At 68.4% G+C, this 21532-nt stretch overlaps 2 protein-coding genes across 4 annotated transcripts in view; both read right to left on the bottom strand.

The window, feature by feature from the left end:
- Positions 1–3255: 3255 nt before the first annotated feature.
- HGFAC (HGF activator) lies at positions 3256–11057 on the bottom strand. Of its 3 annotated transcripts, none has more exons than XM_054582209.1 (14): positions 10927–11057; positions 10194–10374; positions 9981–10080; positions 9720–9799; positions 8901–9023; positions 8677–8808; positions 8397–8507; positions 8124–8298; positions 7728–7813; positions 6902–7157; positions 5431–5570; positions 4935–5075; positions 4691–4839; positions 3256–3678 (listed from the first exon to the last, which is right to left on the bottom strand). In XM_054582209.1, the coding sequence occupies exons 1-14, from the start codon at positions 11029–11031 to the stop codon at positions 3496–3498; spliced, it is 1962 nt and encodes a 653-aa protein (XP_054438184.1). In that variant the 5' UTR covers positions 11032–11057; the 3' UTR covers positions 3256–3495. The 3 variants fall into 3 exon arrangements, with proteins under 3 accessions (XP_054438184.1, XP_054438186.1, XP_054438187.1); XM_054582211.1 differs by having other exon boundaries at positions 3262–3678; positions 9981–10077; XM_054582212.1 differs by lacking the exons at positions 7728–7813; positions 8124–8298; positions 8397–8507 and having other exon boundaries at positions 3264–3678.
- A 1473-nt stretch (positions 11058–12530) lies between these two features.
- Positions 12531–21532, bottom strand: part of RGS12 (regulator of G protein signaling 12) — a 100118-nt gene continuing 91116 nt past the window's right edge. The window contains exons 17-18 of the mRNA XM_054581891.1: positions 20310–20792; positions 12531–12757 (exon numbers count right to left, since the gene is read on the bottom strand). Coding sequence (XP_054437866.1) covers positions 12531–12757; positions 20310–20792 — 710 coding nt within the window. The remainder of the gene's footprint in view (positions 12758–20309; positions 20793–21532) is intronic.

Here is a 21532-nt window from a genome sequence, read left to right as displayed (position 1 = left end):
GGGCTGTGACGGGCGGGGAGGGCCTCCTGCCTGGCTCCCACTCTTTCCTGTTCTGGACCCACTGTTGGCTCCCACCCCCGCCCTCCACGCCTGTGCTGCAGCCCAGCCCTCCTGGGACGGGGTCAGGAGGCGGGGCCTTGGGGAGGTGGTCAAGCCATGAGGGCGGAGCCCCCATGACGGGACCAGTGACCTTTTGAATAGAGACAGGAGACGACACAGCAAGAAGGCGGCACCTGCACACCTGGAAAGGAGCCCTCCCCAGACCCTGGTCTCCGACTTCTGGCCTCTGGGTCTGTGAGAGACAAATGTCTGTTGTTTTGGCTGCCCAGTCCTTGGCCCTTGTCACAGCAGCCAGAGCTAAGACAGCTTCCCCAGCTGTCACCGCCCGAGGGGCTGGTTGCAAGTGGTAGAAACACACTCTGGCCACTGATGCAGGAAGGAATCTGCTGGGAGGCGGTCAGCCCTGCGCCCCCACGGGGCGGGGCTCCACAGCCGGGGCATGGCTGCTGCCTCCCAAGAAGCGGTGGGTTGCAGCTGTTCCTCTGACCAGCCACATGGGCAGGCGACGGAGTCACCGCTGCCGGACTCAAGGCCACAGGGCGCTGCCGCCCTGCAGCTGCAGGGCCTGGCACCCGACGCGGCACCTGCCACTCACCCCCCACGCGCACTGGAGGCCCGGTTTCCTCTTCCAGCCTGAGAGCGTCCCCGTGCGCCCTGGACGAGGGGCTACCCGAACGCGCGCGGGCTTCACAGGGGGTTCACTGGGGCCAGAGGCCGGCCACCCGGCCTGGGATTTCCAGGTACGCGGTGTGGCTGGAGAAAGACACATGTCACCTGGCCGTGGCAGGGACCACGCCCTGCATCCACCCGTGGCCAGAGAGGTGTGGGCGGAAGCGACGGCCTGGCCGCATGATGCCCGGTGTCTGTGGACCGAATCGCGTGCCCCTCCCAGACTCAGAGGTTGGAACAGTGCCCCCCGTGTGACTGTGGATGGAGGAGCGGTCTTTAAGGAGGTGATTAAGGTTAAATGGGGTCAAAGGGCAGAGCCCTAAGCCCACGGGACTGTGGCCTCATCAGCAGAGGGAGCAGCAGCAGGGAAAGGCCACGAGGGACACAGCAGGAAGGCTCCCCCTGTGAGCCTCCCACTGGAAACCACCCCGAGGGCCCTGAGGGCTTGGGCTTCAGCCTTGGGAGTGGTGAGGAATCAACGCTGGCCGTTTAAGCTCCAGCCTGTGCTAGTCAGTGACGGCGGCCTGAGCTGCCCAGGACGGAGTGCAGGGGGCCCTCGGGAAAATGGCTGCAGACATCCCCTCCCTGTGCCCACGCCCCTTGGCATGTGACAGGACAGCTCCACCGTTAAAGGTGGAGTCTCTCGCTGCCTTGGAATTTGGCTTTGCAAATGCTCACATGCACCGTTAGAGCCCAGCCCCCAGCAGCGCCCGGGAGTAAGTCCAGGCTGGCTCACCAGATGACAAAAGAGGTGTGGCCTGGTCACCCGGTGGCTCCAGCCACCAGCCAGCCAGCCAGCCCCCAGGAGCGGAGCAGCCTCGGGCCCACTGACAAGCCCGCCAGGTGAAGGAGCTGGCTCAGCCTACGTCCAAGCCGCCAGCCCACAGAACTGCGAGCTAAATGCATGTCTGCGGCTTAACGTCACCGAGTTCTGAGGTCATCTGCGATACAGAGAGTGTTCTGATGAGGAGTATCTGTGTCAGACTACAAGCCTCATGGGATGTTGCAAGCTCTGGGCAGAAGGCACCTGGGTCCCCGCGTCCCCACGGAGAAAGGCACAAGCAAACACCCATGCTGAGCAAGAAGGCCAACACACAGACCACAGGCTGAGAGGAAGGGGAGGAAGCCACACCTGCGCCCGGCACGGGGACACACAGCACATTGAAGACAAAGACGTCATAAAAGTCAGGGAGGAAAAGTTGTTTACAAAAGAACGATTAGATTTGCAGCTGATTTCTCATCCTTGGCAATGGGAGCCTGAAGGCAGTGGAATCCCCTCCTCGTGTTAGCAGAAAATAATGACACACTGAGATTAAGTGACCAGAGAACACCGTGAACAACGTTAGGGAAGTAAGTATAGCCGTTTAGACAGATACATTCCTAAAAGTATAACTTCCTATAATGGGCTCAAGAAGAAATAGAATTCTCAGCCAGGCCCACAGCTGTTAAGATATCGATTGGGAGTTAAGTATCAGCTTGTAAAGAAGACACAGGCCCAGGCAATTTTATAGGGACTCGTGCCAGGCTTTCAAAGAACAGGTCATCCCGGCTTTCTACAGGGTCCTGCGTGCAGAGAGGAGATGCTCCTGAACCCACGCCTGGGGTGCGGGCCGGGGAGGGCCGTGATGACAGCCATTCGAAGATTATAAGGAAGGAAAACGATAGGCAATCTCACTTGGAAACGCAAATGTAAAATCGTAAACAAAATATAAGTAGGTCTGAAAAAGCTTATAAAAATAATAAAGCCGGTGTCAACAGCCAGGATCGCCACGGTTGGCACGATATTCGGACACACCGAGGCAGGTTATTCACAGAGGGGATGCTGCGGAGCAACCCCTGGGGACGTGGCACCCCTGGGCTCCGAGAGACGGCGCAAGCGGGCCCCTCCTCCAGGCCGGAGGGTGAGGGGGCGGGTCGCCCAGGGCCCGGGCGGGGCCGGTTCTGTATCTTGGGAGGAGCGCCGCCCGCAGTGGAGGCATCTGGCGCACTGGCTGCCGGGCCGTTGACACGCGCCTTGCCTACCGGAGACGTAAACCACAGACGCTGAGCGTCTCCCGCGCTGTGGGGGAGGGGCTGCTCCGGGCCAGCCTCGGTCTGCTGGTGGTCGTCTTCCCCGGCGACGCTTCACGCTGATGTGTGTGTCTGTGTCCAAATTTCCCCTTCTAATCGGGACACGGTCGTACTGAATCAGGGCCCACCCCGGCGACCGCGTGTTGACCGGATGCCCCCATCAAGGCTCTCTCCCCAAATAAGGTCACAATCTCCCCTCCTCATGGTCAGGACTCCAATCTACAGGTGTTAAGAGGACACACAACCCACGGCACTGAGGTGACCCCAAAAGGAGGGAACGAGGGAAACAGACACCCCAGCTCGTGCTCCTCCTTCTCTAACCTGCTGGGCTTCCAAGGGCCACATGAGGACCCAGCGGGCACAGGAGCTCACGGATGCAGCCGTGAGGTCCACATCCAGTGGGGGGGGGCAAATGGAAGCTCCCCCGCTCACACTGTGACTCAGCTCGGCTCGCTCAGGAATGCAAGGGCGGCTTGACCCCCGACGCCCTGCAGATGCGAGTCATTTCGTGAAGAGACCCGTGCTCAGCACTCGGGGGAGCAGGCACAGAGGAAGCGCACGTCAGGGAAGGGGCGTGCGGGCCCCGGCCGGGCCCGGGGGCAGTGGACAGGCAGGGTGGGCTCTGTTCTTTGGAGCATCTTTATTGCCGGCAGGCAGGGAGTGGCAGGGAGGCAGCACGCCCCCCACCGGGGGCGCTCAGGAGAGACCCGCAGGCCGCTTAGGGGGCCGGATCCGGTCGTTGATCCAGTCCACGTAGTTGGCCACACGGGTGTAGACGCCGGGCTTGTTGAGCCTCCCGCAGCCGTCACCCCAGCTGATGATGCCGTACAGGTAGGCCACGCCGTTCTTCTCGCAGGCCAGGGGCCCACCCGAGTCCCCCTGCGGCAGAGCTGCCTGTCAGAGCCGGGGCTCGGCTCCTCGGCACCCTGGGAGCAGTCCCCCGCCCCCTCCAGCCCCGGCCTCCCTCGCCCCAACCCGAGAATGTCCCCAGAGGCATCCCCGAGCTTTCCCTGTGGGGCGGGGCTCCCCAGGGCCTCTGGGAGGGCTTCCCGGCCACGTGGGGACGGATGGTGAAGATATTTATTTCCAAGCAAGCGTGCGGCCCAGCCTTCCCCAAACCTCACAGGCAGGAAGTCCTCTCGTTGCCGGCTGCTGGGACAGGACCTGTCGCTCTGGTCACCAAAGCCCTGCCCAGGTCCCCTCCACAGCCAGCAACGCGTTCCTGTCTCTGGCCGCTCCGCCACCCACCAGCCAGGCCCCACGTGCACCAGACGGCCCCTTCCGTCTGGCATATGCCGCACCCGCCCCATGCCCACGCCCACGCCCACTGCAGACACCCTCCTCGCCTCCTGGCAGACCCTGATTCACCCCTCAGGACAAGTGCCAAAGCCCCTCTTCCGTGAACTTGCCCTGGACTTCCCCCAAGAGCCCAGTGTCAAGCCCCACAGCCCAGGCTACTCGCCACGCCAGAGCTGTCAACCTGGGGACAGTGGCCCTCCGTGTCCCCATCTGTGACCTGGGGAGCAGCAGCTCTGCTGCCTCAGGGTCCCTAAGTGAGGTGTTGCCAGTGGCGCTCCGGATCAGCGTGAGCTGCCGGGACCAGCTGATGGACGGAGCCCACGGGGACAACCGTGGATGACAAGGGTTTGGCCTTTGGAGACACAGGGGCAGCCCGCCCTTGGAAGGACAGCTGGGACATGCCAGGCTTTGTGGCCAGCCCCTCCCGGGGCCTCAGCACCCCATCCATGGGAGGAGGGCGTCTCTCTGCCCCACCGTGGGGTCTTGCAGCAGCGGTGGGGGACAGGGATGGGGCGCGCTCTGCCTCGGCTCTCTGGTGGCCCTGCAGGTCGGGGGCCCTTCCCCGGGCGGTCGCGCCTGAGTCTGGGCTCACCTGGCAGGCATCGGACTTGCAGTCAAAGTAGCCAGCACACAGCATGTTGGGGCTGATGTCCGCCCCATACACCTCAGGGCTGCTGCACTTGTGGTCGGCCACCAGGGGCACCAGCGCCTCCCGCAGGTAGGTGGAGTAGCCGCTCACGTCTGCGGACAGCGGACAGCGACACCTTCCTGTCAGGGCGGGCAGGGGACCCCGCGCCCCTGGGCACCGCCTGGCCCGCTGCCCCGGCGACGCTCACTCTCGTCCTGGTGGCCCCAGCCCGCGATCTGGCACTTGTGTCCAGCGGGGAAGGGGCTGCTGGGCTCAGGCAGGCAGATGGGTTGGACGAACTGCGAGCGGACGGCACAGCGGTCCCCCTTCTTCTTCAGCCGAATCAGGACTGGGCGGGAGAGGCCAGAGGTCAGCTGGGGCGGGCGGTCCGGGACGGATAGAGCGTGGCCACCGAGTTACCCTGGGGTGCAGCCCACGGGGCAAGGGGTACGACCTGGGAGAGCCACGAGAGAGCGGGAAGGCCCGCCTGGGCCCCCGGGGCTTCTCCCGCTGCCCTGTCCTGGACCCCGCCCTCCTGCTCCTCTCTGTCCCTGCCACCCACCGCCTCACACTCCTGCATCGGAAGACTCTCCCGGGATCCTCTGGGGGCCCACCCCTGCCCCTCTCCTGGCCTCGGCCCGGGGAGCACGGAGCGCATGTCGCTGGCTCTGCCGCGCCCCAGCACGGTCTGAGCCAGGCCTCACCGAGGTCATGGTCACTGGGGTTGAACACCGAGTACATGGGGTACGGGATGTACTTCTCGATGTAAAACGTCTGTGTCACGTCCGTTGTGAGGTTGAAGAAGTGCTGGCCCAGGACCACTGTGACACTTTCCCTGGGGGGACTGTGCAGGGGTGGGGGCCAGAGGCAGCCTGACTCTGGACTTCCCCTCGGACGCCTGAGGCTGGCTGTCCCCCGACCCGGGGGGCCGAGCATCTCCCAGACACCCCGGGAGGGTAGCCCCGTGCCGGGCTATGGCGAGACACAGGTCCAGGCCCCTCGGTCCCCAGCAGACCTCCGTTTTCCCATCCGTTGTATATGGGGATCCCTCCCACTGGGGTTCCCACCTGGGCAAGGCCAGAGCCAGGGGCTCCTGGGCTTCCCTCCGGCTGTCTCTCAGGGTGGGCAGCTGGCTGGAAACACCCAGGCCCTGAGGGCCAAGGCGGGGGTCCCCCAGGTCTGCCTGTGTTGTCACCAGGGAGCAGGCCCCTCCTGTGAGGCCGCCCGCAGGGCCAGGAGTCTGGGACCCTGTCCTTTCTGCCCACATCTGCCTGTTTCCGCGCCAGCCCTGATCGGCCCAGACCTGTGGCCCCGCCAGGCTGGGCCCCTCCCATCGCCTCCGTGGGAATGGGAGCGGATGCCTGCTCCCCGTCCCGCGCTTCTCAACCTCCCAGTTCCATGCTGGGAACGCCATAGCGGTCCCATTTCACCGGCCCAGCGGGGAGGCGAGTGAGGGAACACCGTAGTCAGCACACGACCCACGCCCACTGTGCCCCGCAAGCTGCGGTTCCTGGTTGACGGCGGGGGGGCTCGCTGCCATCCCCCACCCCGCCTTCCCCAGTCCCTGATCCCAGAGCCGCCACCTTCAGGCCCGTCCCCTCGCGCCGGAACCCCCAGATGCCAGCTCCCCGAGTCAGGCCTAGACCCGAGCCCAGCGGTGAGAAGGGACTCCGAATCCCTGCGCCCTCAGTGCCCCTCCAGCGCCTGCCCGGGAGGGGGCGGAGCCCGGTGGGGTGGCCCCGCCCATCGGTGCTTCTGCGCAGGCGCAGGCCAGCCCCGCTCTGCAGCGAGCGCCTGACAGAGGAGAGCCTGGGGCGGGGACGGGTGGGGCTGTTCGGCGGGCGGGCGGCCGAATGGGTCGCTGCGGGCTCCGAGCCCAGCGCCTGGCTCATCTCGCCCAGTCCCCCCTCTGACTGAGCGTGGAACAGAGGGACCAAAGGAGGAAGGTTATCCCGGTAGGTGAGGCCACGTGGGGATGGGGGTGCTGTCAGGGGGACGCGTGTGGGCAGGCGGGTGGGGCGAAGGCAGTGGATAGAGGTGGGCGGATGGAGGGGGCGCGCGGCTGGGTGGCAGGTGCAGGCATGGGCGCGGGGGGGGGGCGGTGGACGCAGGGGCGGTTCGCAGGAGGTCGGGGGTCGGGGGTTGGGGGCCGGGGACGCCGGGCCGAGCACTCACCTGTGGGAGAAGCAGTGGGCGGCGGACACCACCCAGCAGGTGTGGACCAGGGTCCCCGCACAGAAGCTGTCGCCGATGTAGATGGCGGCCAGCCAGGGGTGGGAGCCGGGCAGCGAGGACGAGCCCCCGATGATGCGCGGCCGCAGGAAGCTCCTCTTCTTGTGCCGCCGGCCACAAGCCTGGCGTCCGGCGGGGGCGGCCCCGGGCACGGTCCGCAGGTTCAGGGTGGGCGAGTGCGGGGCTCTGGTGAGGGACTCTGGGGGCACAAGTCACCGGTCACACGCACCCCCGGCTGCACCCGTCTTATGCCGTCCTCTGGCCCCACCCGGGCAGCAGCTCTGGAGCGTGTCCCGGCTCTGGCCCCGCTCTGCTCTCCTGCCCTCAGCACTGAGTCTGAGCCTCTTCCGTAGGAGAAGCCGGGTGTCCGTGTCCCTCCCAGCAGCCTAGGGGCCCAGAGCCAAGCCCAGGACGGTCAGGGGCGCAGGGCCCGGAGTGGGAGCCGGCCCCATGGAGCCGCCACCACCAGCGTCTGACGCCAGGGATGCCTGCTGGACCCGCCACGGTGCCATCCTCCCCACGGGCACACCATCCTCCCTGGGGGCCTTCCCTGCGTGGTTCAGCTGGGCAAGAGCCACCCAGAGGACCTGGTGACCGGCCTGCCTGCTCTGACCCCTGTACCAACCCACCGCGTGGCCTTGGACCAGCCCTGCCCCTGCAGCCTCGGTCTCCCCATCTCTCGGACGAGCCGGGGCCCTCCAGGGAGAAGAGGCCAGGTGTGGGCGTGGGGCCAGCCCGCCCACCCGCTCCGCCCAGCCAAGCCCCGCACCGCAGGCCTCCACGCCGCAGTACTCCCAGGAGAGCGCGTGGTCTCTCACCACGTAGCACCAGGGCCGCTCATCCTTGTCGGGGTTCCTGCAGTGCGGGGAGAGGCGGGTGGGTGGGGTCTGCGCCCTCAGAGAGGGAAGCAGGCAGAGGGAGCGGGGACACCCAGCAGGGGCCTGTACCCCGCCCCCAGCAGCCTCCTGCTCTCTCAGCCGACGGACACAGTGGCCTTGGGCCTGTGGGCCTGCGCCCCGCTAGGCCCTTCTCGCTGTGACAGCCGCCCCGCCCCGGGCAGAGGGCTCAGGGGCCCCCGGGGCAGGCTGGGCCAGGGAGGCCTCCCCCCAGGACAGACCCTGGCCGCCCTGGTGAGGCGACCTGGGCGGGCTGGGCCGGTGCTGACCGGCAGTAGGCGTGCGGGCCCAGGCCGAGCAGGGCCGCGGCGGCCACCGAGTCCACATGCAGCTCCTGATAGAGCAGGTCGGAGTTCCAGGCCAGGCAGCTGAGGCCGGAGGCGGCCGTGCAGGCGATGCCCCTGTACTCGGTGCCGTTCCCCGTGAAGCAGCGCTGGGCAGGCACTGCGGGCGGCGGCGGGCCGTGAGCCTGGGCCCAAGGCCGCGTCCCCCCAGCGCAGGGCAGGGGGCCAGCCACGCAGCCCAGAGGCCGGGCGACTCACCGATGTTGCAGAGCCTCCCGGCGTGGCCCGGGGGACAGGCACAAATGGTGGTCCCGGTGGCCACAACCAGGTGGCAGGTGCCCCCGTTCAGGCACGGGCTGCTCGGGCAGGCTGCGGGGAGGGCTCAGAAGCTGGGCCTCAGGCCTCGAGGGGCCGGCACGTGGGCGGGGTCGGGGGCCCCTGACTGGGCGGCCCTTGGGGAGTCCCTTCCCCTGGGGTGGGAACGGGGGACGGGGACACCCATTGCGAAAGGTCTTGCTGCCCCTCCCCCACCGTGTACCTGTGTGGCGTGTGTCCTCGCACTGGACACGGCCCCCCGCACACTCGCACTGCTCCACGCGGCCCTGGTGCACCCGGGCCCAGCGGTCGCCGGCCTCCAGGTACTCGTAGCGGGTCTCGTCGAAGCACTTCTCTGGGGGCCACACCGTGAGCCCCCGGCTCTCTGCGCCCCACCGCCGCCCGCAGGGCCTCCCGGGACCTGCGCCCCCCTGCCCGCCCGCTCACCCGTGCCGCAGTCCTTGCCAGTGAAGGCCCCGGGGCAGGTGCAGTGGTAGGACCCGGCGTCCTGGGTGTTGGTGCAGGAGCCCCCGTTGAGGCAGGGGCTGGAGGCACAGGGGTCCGGAGCGGCTGGGGACATGCAGGAGGGCGGGGAGCGGGACGCTCTGAGAGCCCGGCCCGTCTGCCCCGACTCTCTGTCCCTTGCTGCTTGCCTCTCAGGGCTGCTGCCTTAAAGATGCCCCTTCTGGGGTCCTGGGGGTGCGGGTGCCCCAGGAGAAGGTGCAGGCCCCCTCCCCACCGCTCCTCTCGGCCCTCAGACCCTGGGCAGGGGGGCCCTGGCTCTGCACGCAGCCCCCTGGGAGCCCGGCCGCCCCCTTCTCAGGCAGCACGGCCCCCGCCCTTGTGTGCTGGGACCCTTGTAGGTGGAACTGCACCCTGCAGATCCCGCCCCAAACCCAGGCAGCGGGTCTCGTGTGGCTGCAAGGCCTGGCCTGGCCGCCAGGGGGTGTCTTGGTCCCAGCAATGGCCAAAGCAACCCTGGGGCCCCCAGAGAGGGCAGGGTCCTGCCTGGGAGGGACCCTGCTCTGCACTCCTGGGTCCCTGGGCTGATGGCTCCTGTGCCCCGCTGGCCCCCAGCCCCCAGGCCTACAGTGGGATCAAGCCCGTGCCCCTCCTGGCCCTCAGGCAGGACCCCTGCCCCATCAGCTCTGTCCGCTCAGCGCCCATCCCCATCAGCACGCTGACGATGCCCCCACGCTCACCCCCTGCCCAGGCCCTGCCTCTGCCTGGCCTGGGCTCAGGCCTCCCAAGCCCCCAGGCACCCACCTGGGCCTCCCCGGGGCTCGGGGGCCTGCGCGCAGTAGCCCCAGGCCCGGTCACGGTCGTAGTTGTGAGTCGTGGCACACCTGGGGGTGACGGCGCCGTGAGGCGGGGCCCAGGCCAGCTCCCTCCGCTCGCACGCGGCCGCCATCCCGTCCCGCGTTCCTGCGTCATTCCGCCTGCGCCTGCGGGGCGCAACGCCCTCTGGAACAGGAGGGTGGAGGGGCTGCGGGGACCCCGAGGGAGGCCTCACCCGGTGGGACCCACCACTTCCTGTGGGCGCTTCCCTCCGAAGTGCAGGAATGAAGCAGGCGGCCGCCATGGCGGAAAGGGAACCGGCAGAGCTGCCCGTCCTCAGTGAGCACTGCTGGGGAGGCAGCCGGCGTCACGGGGCTCCCGCGCCCCCATGGCTCCTCCCACCACCACCCCACCTGCCCAGGTGCAGCCCGCCGCTTCCTCCAGGAAGCGCCCCTGACCGACCTGGGCCCCCAGGGCTGCTGCTGGAGGGAGCCGCGCTGGGTGGGGAGGTGAGCCCCTCCCCACGAGGTTCCTCGGCCTTTGGGGTGCCCACTGGTGAGGTTGTGGGGGCCACTGAGGTCACGGGAAGTGGGGGGCTCCCAAAGGTCACCGTAGCATTAGGTTCTTGAGTCTCCGTGTGGTTCTAGGAGGAGCCAAGAGGGCTGGGACAGCATCATCGTGGGAGCAGCCCCCTCACGCCCCGGCCCTGCGGATGGGCTGGCACAGCCTCGGGCCTCAGGCTCCATGTGTGGGCCCTCAGGTCTTGGAGTGGGACCCGGGGACCCTGAACACCCCGAGGCGTCAGCGGGGCCTGTCCCACCCACCTCTGGGCGAACCCATGGGGCTAGACAGAGCTGGCTCGGGGCCTGTGGGGCAAGGCGCCCCTGCCCTCAGAGCCCACCCTGGGACGGGGGCAGCTGCGAGGCCCTCAGAGGCCCCCCACCCAGCACAGACCCCACAGAGGCCCGGGGAGCGGGGCGGGCCCGTGCCCTGGGTGGGGGCCAGTAAGTTGGATTCCCAGGCGCCCCCGCCCCTGCCTGCTGCTGGGCCAGCCGAGCACGCCCACCTCACCCCCAAAGGCCAGCTCTCACCAGGCTGGGTCCCTCGTCCACTCCACGCCCTGCCCGGCCTCGGCCCCGGCCCCAGAGTGGGCACAGGAAGGCCAAGGTCACAGGGCAGTGGGGTCTGTGCTCACCCTGCCAGCCCAGGGTCGGGCCCCGAGGGGCCCCAGCAGCAGGAGCAGAAGCAGGGACAGTCCGGGAGGGGGCCAGGTGCCGGGGGCCCGGGCCCAGCGCCCCATGGCTCCTCCTGACCGGGCGCGAGGGGCGGCAGGAGTCAGAAGCAGAGCGGCAGGGGCGGGGGGGGGGGGTCAAGGCCGCCTGCAAATGATTAACCCGGTGGCCTCCCACGCCAGCCCGTGCGTCCCCGTACCCGCTGCCCGGCTGCCCCCTCTGGGCTCAGCTACCCGACAGCGCCCCTGGGTCTTAGCTTAGAAGCCCCTCCAGGATGATGAGGTTTCCTGGACATGCAGCCCCACCCCCGGTCCCACGGGGCCACATGGCTGGCCGCGGTCCGTTTGTGACCTGTGCTGGACTCCCCCCCAGGCCCGGCCGGGGGGCGGGGCGCTGGCCCCAGGGCCAGCGAGAGGCCGGGCGGAAAGAAGGCTGGGTGTCACGCTGTAAACAGCGACCCGCGGTGGGAACGCTGCTGTCGCTCCCAGGGTGAGCCTGGGGCGGGGCCCCCAGGAAGGACAGTGTCAGGGGCGGGGGCCTCGGCAGGACCAGAGCCGCGCCTCGGTCTGCCCTGACTTGGAGGCGTCCCCTCTCCATCTCCCCTGGGCTCCCTCTCTGGTCCCTAGCAGAGCCCTGGCCAGGCGCCCAGGGGCCACCAAGGGCCCCCGAGACCTGGCTTGGGATCCTGCCCAGTCTGGCAGCACCCGTGTCCCAGTCTGTGGACTGGGACGGGCAGCGCACAGTCCTCCCGCCCCGACCGCAGGCCGCCCACATGGGGCCTGGCTGGAGCCCCAAGCCGCCCCCTCTGTGCAGAGAGGGGAGGGTGCTGGGCGCGGTGGGTGCCGGCCCCTCTTCTCTGCGACACCTCCCCAGGACGCCCTGGTTGCATCCGGAGCAGCCCCGCAGCCCCCGTGCTCGCAGGCCCCTGACAGACTGGCGAGACCCCTCCCCCCAGCTCTGGGGAGGAAGGGGCGCAGGGCCCAGGCTGGCGTTGCCGCGAGCCCCGCCCGGCTGCCCTGCTCCTGGCCCCGCGCAGGCCCCGCAACTCGGCTCAAGTCATCCTGTACCCACGGCCCAGACCCCCTTTCCTGGGCCTTCTCCACAGTCAGGTGTCCGCTCAGGTGACCCCCAAGTGAGGCCACAGCTGCCTGCAGACCCCCACTGTGCCCTGGACAGGAGAGCCCGTGCTGACCTGCAGGTGGCACTGTGAAGTGGACAAGACCAGGACCTGACCTGTGGGCCACTTCCTCATCCCCTCCCCCGACAGGGGAACAACGCCTCCCCGAGGACAGGGCCTGGGACCCCAGCACCCAGCAGGAGGCCAACGCGCCAGTCCTTGAAGATACTTTATTGAGGGGAGGCTGGGTGCCCGGGCAGCAGGGGGCGGGGCCAGGAGCCCCCGGAGCCAGCCGTCTGCGGCCGCACCCCCCGCCCTCTCCCGATTTGGCTCCAAGGCCCCTGCGATGGACTCAGGCTGCCCCCCCGAGGTCACGGGCCTTCACAGTCGTGTCCAGGCGGCAGCTCAGGTGCGGGGTTGGGAGGCACAAGGGGTCCGCCGCTGGGGGCCTCAGACGAAGGTAGCGTGGTGTGGGCTGGCCTTGGGCTTGGCGGGCCTACCTGGGACAGGGCTCAGGCCCGGGGGGTCTGATGCGGGGCCCCTGCTGGCCGGTGACCTCCGGGGCCCCGCCCACACCCCTGGGAGCCTGCGGCCCAGCCCGGGCACCGAGCCGCTGACCAGGTCCACGTCGATGATCGTGTTGACCGGGAGGCCTCGGCTGCTGCGGGCCCCGCCCCCTGTCACAGGAGAAGAGAGAAGCTGTCAGCCGCAGCCCACAGCCCTGCAGGCGCCCAGGGCAGGGGTCCGCGCCCCAGCTGCCTCGCAGACAACTGGGCACGGGAGGGTTCCTCAAATGCCCAAAGGCACCCCCGAGGCCGGCAACCTCTGACCTCAGCCTCCCGGCCCGGGGATCCTGCCGACTGCCCACCTCGAGCCTCCCGTTAAACGAGCCCACAGCCCCCGGGGCCCCTGCACACCTGGGCCGCCGAGAGGGCCTGGCAGGCACCACGCAGCCCAGCAGGCAAGGCCCTGAGGCTGGGGCTGCGGGCTGAGGGCTGGGGTGCAGGGCCCAGGTTTCATGCTGGGGGACCTGGGGGAGCCCCTGTTGGTCACAGGGACTCCCAGGGCTCCCGCGCCCTGCCCTCGTTCAGTCTGTTCCTGCCCAACCTGGGCCCCCACAGCCGCCCCCAGACGCCTGCCCCTGCCACCCCCTCCACCTGAGGGCCCCGCACTGTCCCCTTGCCAGGGCCGTCGGCGGGAGGGGTGAGCTGTGTGTGCTGACGAAACGAGTGTCTGTGACCTGATGGGGGGCCAGGGAGGGGCCCCGGGGCCCCACGAGGGGTCCGGTGGGCCTCTGGGGTGGGCTCTGGCCAGTGGAGAGCAGTGTGCAGGGACTGTCTCCATGAAACCCCCCACTGGTCCCCTGCCCCAGGCTCATCTTGCTGGACCCCTGCTGAGGTCCCCCGTCTCATCTTGCACTGACCCCCACCCCAGACTAGTACCGCTCCCCAATTCCTGCTGGGGGGCCGTCTGCGAGCCTGTCCTCAGGCCGAGGGGCCTCTAGGGAGGCGGAGAGTGGGTCCCGAGGGGCAGGCCCCTTGCCTGGCCGGGGGTAGGACCAAGCCCGGGCTGGGGCTGTTCCGGACAGCACTGGGCACTCAGGCCTCATCCACAGGCCTCGCTGCCAGCGTCCCGTGCCCCCAGCGCCCTCCAGCCGGGGCGCCAGCTTGTCCGCCTGCCTGTGCCTTGGCCCACGCCTTCACCCTCACAGACTCCGAGTCTTTCCTGGCTGCCCTCCCTCCAACCCCGTCACCAAGCCTGCGCCTTGTGCCCCACCCCAGCCGCCTGCCCGCCCCCCATCCAGGCCGCTCAGTGCCCGCTGCCCGCCCCATGCCAGCCCCAGGGGCTCCTGGGCTGCCGGAGATGCCTTGGGAGCTCCCAGACCTTGGGTGGGCATTGTTGCTGGAGGACAGAGACCTGTCTTCCCAGGTGGCGTCCTCAGGGGCGGCAGGAGCAGGCCCAGGCTCACCCGAGGGTGGGGGCAGGTCTCGCTGCCTGGGTTAGGGCCCCGGTCTGCCAGGAGCGGGGGGGAGCCTGGCCTACCTACAGGGGTGTCGGCGAGCCTGGGGCCAAGGACCCTCAGGGACCCGTGGGGGTGGGGAGCCCCAGCCCATGACCGGCAGTGAGCAGGCTGGAGGAGGGGTCCTGCCCCACAGAGCCCCTCCCCGGGCCCCGGTTTCTGTGGCCTAGTGGGGGGAGGCGAGGCCCTGCTCCCTCCGTGGGTCCGAGGCCTCTGAGTGCGGCGGGTCGGCTGCAAGGTCAGGGGCCTGTGATCCCCCACCTGCCCTGTGGCCCCGAAGTCCCCGACCCCCGCCACACTCCACGCCTCCACAAGTGCCTCACACGGCCCCCCGGGAAGGTCCTCTCCACGAGTCCTGGACGGGCACATCAGTGTCAGGGCGCCCGGCCGGCACGCGTCCTCCCTCCTCACACGGGGCCGCTCGGGCCAGGTGTGTCCTATCCAGAACAACGGTAAAGGTTTTTAGGAAGAGCTGCCCCTCCTGAGGGCCAGGGTCCAGTCCTTTAGTCATTCAACAGACGTTCCACTAGGGCCTGTCCACTGGGACCCCCGCAGGCCCCAGCTTGTCACCAGGTTCCCAGGCTCCACACAGCAGCTGCAGCTCCATCCAGCCTCAGGGTACAGAGAGGGCAGGGCTGCCCCTGGATCCTTTGCCCTCACCTGGGCATCAGCCTGGAGGCGCACAGGGCCTGTGGCCCCACAGGGGCTGGGGAGCTGGGCCCTCTCCCGTCCACCCCAAACGGGCCCGGGAAGACAGAGGCCTGCGGGGGCAGGCTCAGCACAGGCCCTGTGCGCAGGGCGGCTCAGCAAGCTCAGGAGGCAGAGTGCCCGCCTCTGGGATGAGGTGGCCAGCGCACAGGCTGAGGACGTGCGTGTCACCGGGAGGGTGGCCGAGGTCCAGGCCCTGCCCACCCGCCCGGCCCGGACTTGCTCTTCTGAGTAAGTGGCAGCCCGAGGACCGTGACTCAGTGGCAGGGACCAGCCCCGCACGGCAGGCAGCGTCACGGCCACGTGCCAGGGCCTGCCCCGGAGCAGCCACTGCCCGGCCCGCCGGGCCGGCCCTCCACAGGGGCCACCGTTTCCAAAGGGAGCGCGGCTCTACTCTCCGCCCCTCCAACACCAGACACCAGGCTGGAGCCAGTGCCCCGTCTCCGGCCGCCGGGCCACCCTGCTGCGCCCGCCTCCCCAGGGAGCCACAGCCCGACTCGGGCCGGCCAGGTTCTGGGGTTCCGACTCCCCGCAGTCCGCCCCCTGGGGGGCCCGGCTGGGCTGCCCGCGGCAACCGGGGCCTGCAGAGGCCCTTCCCCGTCGCTGGCCGTCTGCCGTCTGTCCGCTGGGCCAGCCTTTCATTTGTCCACACTGGCATCCTCGGCACCGGCTGCCACCTCTGCTCTGGTCCTCCAGACTCCACATCAGGGGGTGGGGGTGCAGTCAAGGCCCTCCTTTTGAGGACAGTGGGGTGCAGGGCTGCACTGGCAGGGCCAGGCTGGGGGCACGGCCTGACCCCTGGGCCGCCTCTAGGCTCTCCCTGGGGATCCAGCGCCAGCTGCCTGTCCCCTGAGGGACCCTCCTTGTCCTCCATCGCTGTGACTTCGGCCCACTCACTAAATTGTCTGGCAGGCTGGGTTCTTCATGTCCTTCAAGGCCATCCTGGCCACCTCCTCTGTGAAGCCTCCCAGGCTGCCCCTCAGGCGCTCCCCCAGTACAAGGAGGCAAGGGCACAGCTGAACTGGAAAACACGGGGCCGGGGCCGGGGCTCCACGGCCCACCCTCCACCGCCAGCCCTCCTGGGCCCCACCCCATTCGGCCTGCTTCCTCACAGGCTACTGGGTCCCCCTGGGAAGGAGCTTGACAGCCACAACCAGAGTCCTGGTTCCCACCCGTGGCATGGCCACGCACCCGGTCCCCTCCCCTGGGGCCTGCGGCTGGATGGGGCCTGCATCTAGGACGGGGTAGGGCTGGGTTAGTTCCTCATTCAGCAGCCTGTGCTGAGTGCCCTTGGCGCTGGGACCACTGCACACGAGGCAGGGGCGCCTCCGGGGGAATGGGGACAGGGCGGGCTCAGGGCCACACCCAGGGCCAGCCGTGGCCCTGGGGGAGGGGACAGATGACAGACAGCAGCCAAGGGAAGGGCCTCTCCAGGCACCCGGTTGCCGCAGGCAGCCCAGCAGCGCCCCCCGGGGGGGCAGAACGTGCTGAGTCAAAACCGCAGAACCTGGCCGGCCCAAGTCGGGCTGCGGAGCCCTGGGGAGGAGGGCGCAGTGGAGCCATGACAGCCTGCGCTGGGCCCGGGGCAGGGGCCAGCTCGCTCAGCCCCGGGGAGCGCGTGGGGCGGGCTGGCTAGTGTGGGAGCCCTGGCACCCGGCAGGCGGTCCGCACAGCTCCACCCCAGCCAGGGCCCCACGGGGCACCAGAGCGCGCTGTGCTGGGCAGGGGGCCCCAGAGCGGCCCTCAGCTGGGGCCCAGCTCCGTCCGATGGCCCGAGAAGGCCTGGCAGTCACCCTCCTCCACACCGTGGTCTGTGCTGGGAGGTGGAACCGACCAGGAAGGCAGGGGTGTGTGGCTGGGCATGCCCCTTGACCTCTGAGACGGAAGGGCCAGGCCCTGGGCTGAGGAGACCCACATGTCTGCCGTCTGTCCTGGGAGGCCCCAGCGCCCCTGGGGACAGACAGCTGGACCAAAACTGCCAAGGAGGCCTCCCTGCGGCTGTTGTCCTGGACACAGCTGGAGCAGGACAGGGCCCCCCCGCGCCTGGGGCTGACCAGGTGTGACGCACTGGAACCTGTGGTTGGAAGTGCAGGTTGCGGGTGGGGAGGAGGGATGGTAGCTGAGCACTGAGCAGCCTGCTGTGGACACAGGCTCCCAGGACTCCTGGCCACACCAAGGGCACGCGGTCTGGCTGCCTTCGATGCCAAGGGGAAGGGCGCAGTCCCACATGGCCTCTGGCTGCCGCTCCAGCTCTGTTCCCATGGAAACCGTGTCATGCGGCCCCGGCCGCCCCAGCTGGTGCGCTGCGCGCACAGGGACCACCAGGGCTGTGCGGGAGCTCTGAGGGGGCGAGCTGCAGGCTCCTCCAGAGCCGCCACTCACGCAACCAGGCACTGGACCCGCCCTGGGATGTCTGAACTGGCTCCTGCCCCGCCCAGTGGGCAGCCGCCCCTTGCCCCCGAGCCCCGGGGACCCTGTGGCTGATAGCTGTGCAAGGATCCCTCCTGGGAGGGACGCGTGGCCCTGCCTGCAGCTTCACTTCCGCGCGACTGCTAAGGGGTAGACAGCGACCAAGGACAGCTCCGGGCGCTGAGAAGGCACAGGCGCCCTGGGATGGAGGGTCTCCCCCAGCCAGTGAGCACACCCGAGACCAGCCCTGCCCTCCGCACAGCCCTGTACGACTGACGACCAGTCTGCCCCTCGCTCTCCAGTACACAAGGGTAGCCACGGCTGCCGCCCCGTCTGGCCCTGCCCAGGGGTGGGAAAGGCCGAGAACACCCATGACCTCCCGGGGGCTTTCCTGGGGGTTAGGACCCGGACAGCCATGGGCTGCCCTAGGCTGTGCTTGGGCAGCGGCGCCTGACACGCAGGCTCGCCTGCACTGCATGGCCCTCCGCAGCCCGCGCCTTCCTGCTGAGGGCCCGCCCCTCGCCCTGGCCCGCGTGGAGCGTTGCCTCTATGCCAAAAGGTCGTGGGCTCAATCCCCAGTCAGGGCACTTGCAGGAGGCAACCTATTGATGTTTCTTTCTCAGGTGGACGTCTCTCCCTCTAAAGTCAATAAATTTATGTTTTTAAAGAAAAAGAAAGCCTGCATCTTTCCAAGACCTGCTGTTCTGAAGTCTTCCGTCCTTGGCCGCAGAGGGCAGGCACGTGAGCCAGGCCGGGCGGGTGGCGGGGCCCTCATTGCTGGTGTCCCCGACCAGCTGAGGTGTGGGGACCCCAGGGCCTGGCTGCACCACACTCTGTGCGCATCACCCCGGACAGAGGGGCCGCTGTGGCCACCAGGCCGCTCAGACACCTTTCACAGCAATCGCTGGGACCAACGAGAGTGACCCTGAGCAGCACAGTCTAGTCTGATCCCGGGGCTCCCGGCCCAGGTCTCCCGGGTGTGGGTCCCCTCCATCGCAACGTGTGCAGGCTACGTGGCTGGGCAGTTCTCTAATGCACTGACCGCATGGAAGCCCCACTCGGAAGCCTCCCAGCCGCTGTCCCTGTCACCTGAGGCCCTTCCCAGCAGCAGCGGCTTGGCAGCTTCAGGCAGACCCTCCCTGGACCCCCACCCTCTCTTGCTCAGGACAGCCAAGAGCTATGCCCGGGGGTTTTGGGGGGTAGGGGGATGCGGCCAATGGTGGTCAGGAGGAGCCTGCTGGGCTGGGAACACCTGTGCTCCTACATGGCTGGTGCCACCCACCTGTTGCCATCAAGACACCAGGGACAACTAGGACACGGAGGGCACTGATGTCCCTGAGGGGCGAGGCAAGGAAGAGAGGGCGCCTGGCCAGGGCCCACGGCCCACGAGGACGGTTGTTCGGTGGAAGTCTGAGGCCGGAGCAGGGGCGCTGACACGTCCGAGCACGAGTGTGGAGCGCAGAGGCAGGTGGGAGCTGAGGGAGGGCAGCCGACCACAGGGCAGCCGGGGAACCTCGGCTCCGTGACCCCGGGCCACGAGCCAGAAGAGTCGGCCTGGCGCCTCACCTCCCCGGGGGGCAGCAGACGGGCGAGGCCTGCCCGCCGCAAGCACTGGTGTTCTTAGGAGCGGAGGCCCCGGGCCCCACCCTACCCCCACGCTCCCCACAGAGGCCCCAGGGCGGCCCCCGGCATGCTCCACACCGGCTGAGTTTGTGCGCGCAAGGAGGGTGCTTGAGAATATCTGCTGAGTGCATGGCCTATTTTAAAAAGCCACTATCCCACTGGAGTCCCTAAAACTGTGTGATATTTTCCCTGGAGTAAGGTACACCTGTAGTTTGCCAAAGTGGAAATGAGCATTCAAGGGAGAGAAAGAAAGTTTTGAAGCAGTCCAGTGATGAGCTCTAGCGTTTATTCCTCTTGGAAGAACACAGACTGAGACACGGTGACACTACACACAGCGGCCGCAGGGAAGAGCAGGGGAAGTCAGCGCTGGGCGCGCAGGAGTGCGCACGCATGCAAAGGCCCGCCCTCCCGGCTGCGGGCGGCACTGTATCCGCGGGAAGGCACCGGCTGCCCCACACCGCACACATGCCCTCTACACGCCGGGCGAGTGCGCGTGCCCAACACAGTGACGGCGCCCTCCTCCCCCTGCAGGTGCGGCGGCAGGTCCTGGGGCAGGACCCCCGCTGCCATCGGACCCCAGGTGGGCCCGAACAAAGGGGTGTTCGCGCTGCCCTGACAGCAAGCAGGTCGTGGCCGAAAGTGTCCCGCGCCACCGAGCATGCAGAGAAGGATGGCCACCGGGGGCTCTAGCAGAGCGCACGCTGAACAGGCTCCTTACCCACACTGGGGGCGGGGACAGGGACGCAGACACACCGCTGCAGCCCCTCTGGCAGGAGGCCAGGAGCCTTGCTTCAACCTCTAACTCGCATGGCTCCCGAGAGGTGTCCCTGCCACCAGCCGCACTCTCACCGAGTTCAGGAACACACTAAACTCACGCTCCCGGAAGTTCAGGGAAACGCCGTGACAGCCCGAGGTCAGGACACTGCAAGGAAAGCCCTACAGCGCTCTGGGACCTGCGCCGCACCTGGGCCCACAGGGCCAACACCGCGCCCATGGGCTCCAGCGTCCGAGAGCGCGGTCCTGCTCGATCGCCGGCACTGTACTTACTTCTCAGGACAAAGGCTTTTTCCTTTCACTCTTGAGACAAACACTGAAAATGCCAGCTCTCCACATTTTGAAAGTGACACATACATTTCCAGAAGTCCCTAGGGTCTTGTTCAGTGGGCCCAGGGCCGAGGGGGAGGCTGGGGAGGAGGGGCGGCTGTGCGCGCGCGCACACGGGCACGTCTGCCTGGAGCCCCCCGCGACCCGTCCTGACACACTCGGACCCGGATGCTTGTAGAAAACACGGGGCAGACCACACACACCTGGTACCGAGGGGGGACGGTGCCGTGGAAACAGAGTGGCGACCTAGCACAGCTGTGTCTGTTTTACCGGGGATGAGGCGGACGCCCCCGGCGGACACCCCCGGGCGGGCACTGGAGTGGCAAGGAGTCAGGGGTGACCGGGGGAGCCCAGCCTGGCGGTACCTGGTCTGGGAGGTCCGGCCGAGTCCTGCTGGGCTGGGGGCGGCGGCAGCAAAGTGCTGTTGGGGCTGCTGATGTCCCCCTCCCCAGTGAGCGTCAGGTCAGCCACGTGCTCGCCCTCCATGGTCTGGACGTCCCCAGCCTCGGCTTCCTGCGCGCAGGGGCTGGGGGTCGCGGGGGTCGAGGGGGTCGTGGGGGTCGTGGGGGTTGAGGGGGCCGCGGGGGTGCAGAAGGACAGGCTGTCGGCCGAGCTGGGGCTCGGCGCCGGGCCACTGGGCTGGTCCCGGGGGGGCCCCCTCGGCTCTCGGGGCCAGGGCGCCGCCTCCTGGCCGGGGCTGGTCACAGCCGTCCCGCAGGCGAGGCCGGGAGCGGGCGGGCCCTGAGGTAAGCGCAGGAACTCGGGCAGCACCAGGTCTTCCTTCCTCAGCAGCCCACGCTGGTCGTCTGCTCTGTTGCTCTGAGCTTTGGAAATAAGCTCAAAAAACGCTATTGGAAGAAAGCCCACATTGACCGAATTAGAGTTTTGCCCTTGGGGCCCCGCGGCCGGAGTGCACGTCTGGAAAGCTCTCGTCCCATCGCCCCGCGGCCAGGAGGCACCTGCCTCTCCGCCACCTCTGCCTGAGGAACGGTGGGAAGGCCTGGGTTTCTACAACAACCCAAACAGCTCTGAACCTCCCTGGGAACTGGGTTGTATGGAGTCCAGACCTGAGTCGTCCCGAATCTGTGGCCCCTGGGCTGACGTGCCCAGGAGCGCGCTGTCTGTGCTCAGGCGAGGACGGCGGCCCTGGGGACCCTTTACACCCATTCCTGGGTCCCCTCCAGAAAGATGGGAGGGCCCTGCAGATGCTGCAGCATGACAGAGCTACGGGCTGAGGGAAGCTGCCTCGGCCGGGGGCAGGGCCACGTGAGGAGGGGGCCTTGGTGGGGGCACCACAAACCGGGGGCCTCCGGCATTGCCCCGTCACTCGGGGTGGTCCTGATGAGCAAACCCAAGCCCCGCAGCCCCCGCCCCCACCGGCTCCCCCACGTCCTGGCCCCTCAGCGGCCTGCCGCCTCCCTCCAGCTTCTGTGCTGGCGCCTCCAGGGTCCCTTTTGCTGACCTGGAGGACTTTTCAGTTGTGACTCAAGGTCACCGTTCCCAGGAGGCGGTACCTAAACTGAGCTTTCTCTAGCATTTACATTACACTCTCAGTTTTTGAACAAGAACAAGGACTTGAAAATCTCAA

The sequence above is a fragment of the Pteronotus mesoamericanus genome, unplaced genomic scaffold (assembly GCF_021234165.1).
Source record: "Pteronotus mesoamericanus isolate MK-2021 breed Mesoamerican mustached bat unplaced genomic scaffold, CSHL_Meso_final contig_68, whole genome shotgun sequence".
NCBI lineage: Eukaryota > Metazoa > Chordata > Mammalia > Chiroptera > Mormoopidae > Pteronotus > Pteronotus mesoamericanus.
This window is presented reverse-complemented; position numbering and strand designations above follow the sequence as displayed.